General features: G+C 38.7%; 1 protein-coding gene across 1 annotated transcript in view; it reads left to right on the forward strand.

Moving 5' to 3' along the window:
* Positions 1-828, forward strand: part of LOC109228633 — a 4,362-nt gene extending 3,534 nt beyond the window's left edge. The window contains exons 5-6 of the mRNA XM_019393791.1: positions 239-321; positions 408-828. Coding sequence (XP_019249336.1) covers positions 239-321; positions 408-540 — 216 coding nt within the window. The 3' untranslated portion in view covers positions 541-828. The remainder of the gene's footprint in view (positions 1-238; positions 322-407) is intronic.

Raw genomic sequence — 5,280 nt, forward strand, 5'->3', positions numbered from 1 at the left:
GGGGGGAGCTATTCGTGACCCTCTTATCACTAGTTTAGACCCTACATGAATGTAATATTAATCCCATGTTGCGAAAAGGTGATCAAGGAATCTAATTAGCTCCTACTATGACCCAAAAAAATTGTTAAAATCCAAATCACAACCTTCTGGAGTTTTATGCTAATGAGAGATTTCGGTCAATTATGTATACCTTGTGTTAGACCTAATATAAACCTGACAATACTTGATTGATCTGCAGATCCATGCAATGTCAATTGATTTCAGTCTATTGTCAGCATTTGCACCTTTCTGGATTTACAATGACATGACTGCTCGAAAGTGGTAAGCTCATAATCACACAAATGTAGTTCCCACTTCCCACCCAATGCAAAATGAAATTGATCGATAACACGTGGTTATATCTCAAGGTATGACAAAGGATTTTGGCTTCTTCCGCTATCAGTGATTCCTCTTCTGGGTCCAGCACTATACCTTCTCCAACGTCCATCTATTCCAACGGTGCCAGTCTCATCAAGCCCAGCTTCGGCTGAAGAAAAATGATCTAAATCACTTACAGCAGGATTTGAATAGCGTGGTACATTGAGCAAAAACCGACAGGTGAAACATATCTAAACTAGTATTGCAGAAACTCCTCTGTGCTATTTGTAATGTAAATAGTTCAGCAGTTGAACTGAAGACCATTTCTGCTGCAAATTCCAAGACTTGTTGCTCTGTCTTCTTTTCTTCTTAGTTCTTTGTTACCACCTTTGCTTTATATAAACCTTGTCACATGTATTCTTGAGGTGGTAATTTTCAATTTCAAGTTTATTTTAGTTTCTTTTATAGTTATACAGTATTCACAAACACCCTCATAATCGGTAGATGTTATAAATTGAGAAGTCAACTTCCTCTATTATTTCATATCTGGGGATACTATTTTGAAAACCCCTTTTTTTTTTTTGGTTTCTCACCCGGTGTCCGGTACCCACATAGAAGCCCGACTAAATTCGGATTCGCGCCGGAAAGTCCCACGTTGGGGGGTAAAGCGCTCCCTAACAAAGGCGACTCCATACCCAGGGACTCGAACCCGAAACCTCTGGTTAAAGATGAATGACTACTTACCACTCCACCACAATCCTTGTTGGTACTATTTTGAAAAGTCTTGATGATAGTGTTTAACCAGAAAATAGGAATTTCGGTCAAAGCTTAATTTTAGAAGTACTCGGGTTACTGATAATCAAGAAAAGGAATATTTTTGCGATGAGAAAGGAAAATTAGAGTTTGAAATAGCAAAACAATCAATATAAAGCAAGAGTAAATAAGTGTATTCCAGTAATAATCAGAACGTATCCAAATAAATGACATTTCACTTCCTTTTATAGCTACTTCTAGGTACAACGTCTCTTCCTTCTCGTAATCGAGTCTTGGCAATCGTAACCGTTTCGTGAAGATTCTGTAACGTTTCTAATCATTCACGCTCATTGATTGAAGATTAACGAATCTGTACATTTTGCTGTCTTGATTCACTCCACTGGTGTCTCTTCAAATTACGAAGAAACTCAAGCAACCGTTTCTTCTTGTCTTTTAGGCGTTTTGTTCGTACCTATTAAGACCCGCTTCTCTTTAATTACTCTTCTCCAACTGTCACTTTTCTAATGATCCACGTGTCCCATGTACCATTATACCTTCTTCTGAACTGATGCGTCGCATGTCACTTCAACTTAATGCCTGTGACACGTGGTAGTCATCGATTAGCTCTGCAACTCCGCAGCGGGTTTTAGGGCTTTTTTGCGGCTGCTCCAATCACGAAGTGATAGTTTTCACAATGACGTTTCCATCATTACCTTTTTTGTATGATGGTTGCTTCTGCATATAAATACATTTTTTGCCTTGACCTTCACGAAAAAACTTTCTTCAGTGTCCCTTATTCACATCTTATTCTCGTTCTTCAACACATTCTACTTCTCCATACAACTGTCTTCCTCAAACCCCGATCCTCGAAAAGCTCTTATTGTAGACGAACTCCCTCTTGCTCCTACCAGAAGTAGGAGAGGTGGTAGGTTGCGTAGTTTAGGAGCAGTATCTGTACGGGGTTCTTCTTCTCAACCTAGTTCTACTCCTCCATCATCTTCTAGAACTAGGGCTTCTTTTTTACGTAGATCTTCTGCTAAAAATAGAGACTCTAGTGAACCGATACGTGAACCTTCGGCTGATGAGATCATCCCTGCTGAACTTTCCTTTTATTCTGATAGAGAATCGATTAGAAATCAAGTTACTTCTATGACTTCTCATGATCAGTCTGATGTTTACCCCTCCCAAATTATGGAGGGTTCGATTTCCGTTGTACGTAGAGACTGTCATTGGAAATTTTATTTTTCAATTTTGGTTCCCAATGAAAACCAAAGGATCACTTCTTTTAAAGCTGGCATTTCTTTTGTGTATACATATCCCTTCACATTAGGTTTTAGGCCTCCTATTGACCTAGTCATTGTTGAATTTTGTCGTTTCTTTGATGTGTGTTTAGGACAGATTGGCCTTATTGTATGGAGGGCTGTGGCATGCCTTAGATATTTGGCAAACCTGGCTCAGTTACCCTTCACCTTTTATCATCTAATCCATCTCTACTCTCCCAAATTATTCCGTTATGGGATTTTTACTCTCGTGGCGAGAAGTAAGAGAGTTTTAGTCAACCTTGAGGATGATAAAGATCGTGGCTGGTATGCCCAGTTCGTCGCTGCTCCCACAAGTGGTTAGTAGGTGAAGAGAACATGCCCTTCCCTGAGAAGTGGAACTTTGCACGTGAGTTTTTCTTTCAATCTTTATTATTTCTTTTCTTTTTTGTGTAGAGCCTGTACTTCTCATAACTGTTTTACTTTTCCCTTTCAGCAACCATGGAAACTGTGGAGGAGATTTTCGGTTTCCGTGGTTGGGTAGAAAAATTGTTAACAATTACTCCTATGGAAGTAAGGTCTTGGAAGTATCTTTCAAAAAGACTTGGATGGAAGGTTAAGACTCATGGTAACTTTCTCTTCCACTTTCTCCTTTTTCTTTATTCTTATCTTAGAACTTATTAACCTTCCTCTTTATTAGGATTTCCGATTCAGGGTGTGAGTGCTGAATCAATTGCTGCCTCTAGGCTTTCTTTAGCAAAAGCTCAGGAATAATTTTGAGTTCTTCATCAAAAAGAAAAGCTAATAGACCACTTGATTCCGAAGATGAAGAGGAGAGGGAAGAAGGCTCATTGATTCGTAAGCCTCGAGCCTGAAAACGAGTCGTTTCTGATGACGAAACTACTCCTCGTCCTCGTCCTCGTCCTGTTTCTATTTTTGTGCCTGAGAGTAGGGGTGTTCATAAAAACCCGAAAAACCGAACCAAACCGAAAACCAAACCAAACCGACCAAAAAAACCGATACTTTTTGGTTTGGTTTGGTTTTGATTTTGAATTTTAAAAACCGATCAAATTTGGTTTGGTTTTGGTTTTAATCAGAAAAAAACCGAAAAAAACCCGAGCCAAACCGACTATAGGATTAGCTATTTCAAATTTATTATTACACTTATATATATGTATATTTTTATACAAAGTTTCAAAAAATTTATGGTAAATGTTAATAGTTTGCACTTTTAGTATAGTTCTTTACCTTTACATTCTAGTTTGATTGGTAGTTTTCTTTTGTTAAGTGTAAGAATCTATTTCGTGTTAAAAATAATATATTTTTAATTGAGTCTTTAAATTATTCATCACTATTTGATTAAATTATCATCAATATATCTTGGTAAATAATAGTTTTCTCAAAGGGCAATTGATTTGATAGTGTTACGTTGAAAATGTGATCGCCAGAATATGTGTTTGGTAGTGTATGTCTTATATTTAAGAAAAAACCGACAAATAACCGAAAAAACCGAAAAACCGAAACCTGACATAAACCGAATAGAGGAAAAACCGACTTAATTGGTTTGGTTTGGTTCTAATATTTGAAAAACCGACTTACTTGGTTTGGTTTCTCTTTAGGAAAAAACCGATCCAACCCGAACCATGAACACCCTTACCTGAGAGTGCTACTTTATTGAGTTCTGATGAAGAAACGCCTGCAGCACCCCGTGACTCTACTGAGCACCTCTTCTCCCGTGGATTTGATGATGAAAATTTTGGCTTAATTTCTGAGGAAGCGCCTCTTGCCTCTTTTCCTGTGTCTGCTCCGATGGAATCTCAGTTGCTTGTTCCTACTACTGCCGCTACTGCTCCGCCTGTGGCTATTTTGACTTCTTCAACCGTTCCTACTGCCACAACTTCTCATGTTGAAATTGGATCTTCTAGTGGAAGTAGGACGAAGAAACAAATTACCATTGAAGTCCCCACAGACGGTAACCTTTTGAAAAAATCAGGCAAAGCTGACGTGTGGTTGAAACCACTGATAGGCCTAGTTGAGAAGTCTAAACTGGAAAGTCATAGCTCTCTAACTTGGATGAATGATATTGTGCATTCATCTTTGAAGGTATAAACCTCATCTTTTTTATCTCGTGTGATTTTTCTTTTATTAGTATCACATTTCTTTTTCTTACTATATAGATCAATCTCATCGGTACGGACATGATGAAAAGAATCGTCCATACGGAGCAGCTAATGCATGACTATCATACTGAGGCAGATAATTGGAAAGAGCAGTACGAGAGTCTTCAACTTGAAATGGAAGTTTTAGAGGAAAACAAGTGTACCTTGGAGCAGCAAGTAAAGGTTTTGGCAGCAGAACTAGCGGTTGAGAAGGCCTCTTCTAATCAGGCGGGCAAAGACAAGAACCTTCTTGAGTCTTCATTTTATGAACAGCTTTCTAAAGCTATTGAAGAGATAAGAGGTCTGAAAGACTTATTGAATCAGAAAGAAGTTTATGCTGGTGAGCTTGTTCAAACACTCACCCAAGCTCAAGAGGATCTCCGATTGTCTTATGATAGAGTTCGATTTTTGGAGAATTCACTTGCCCCCCTGCAGGCTTCTTATGATGTTAACTGAGAAGGAAGAACTTAGGAATGAGATTGATCATTGGGAAAGAGACTATGAAGCCCTTGAGGACAAGACTTCCGTTGAAATAAGTTGGGCTTTTTTGAATGCACGCCATGATACTCTGATGGAGGCAAACCGGGAAGGTTTTAACTTGACTGCTGAGATAGCAAAGATCAAAGAAACAATTTAGAAACCCCAACAAAGTCAGAGATTTTCTTCACCCATGGCTAACACTCCCGAGGGTGATGAAGTTATTCCCGGTGAAGTGTCTGTTCAACCTCCTTCCGCTCAAGTTGCTCATCCTG

This window comes from Nicotiana attenuata, chromosome 7 (assembly GCF_001879085.1).
Source record: "Nicotiana attenuata strain UT chromosome 7, NIATTr2, whole genome shotgun sequence".
Classification (NCBI taxonomy): domain Eukaryota; kingdom Viridiplantae; phylum Streptophyta; class Magnoliopsida; order Solanales; family Solanaceae; genus Nicotiana; species Nicotiana attenuata.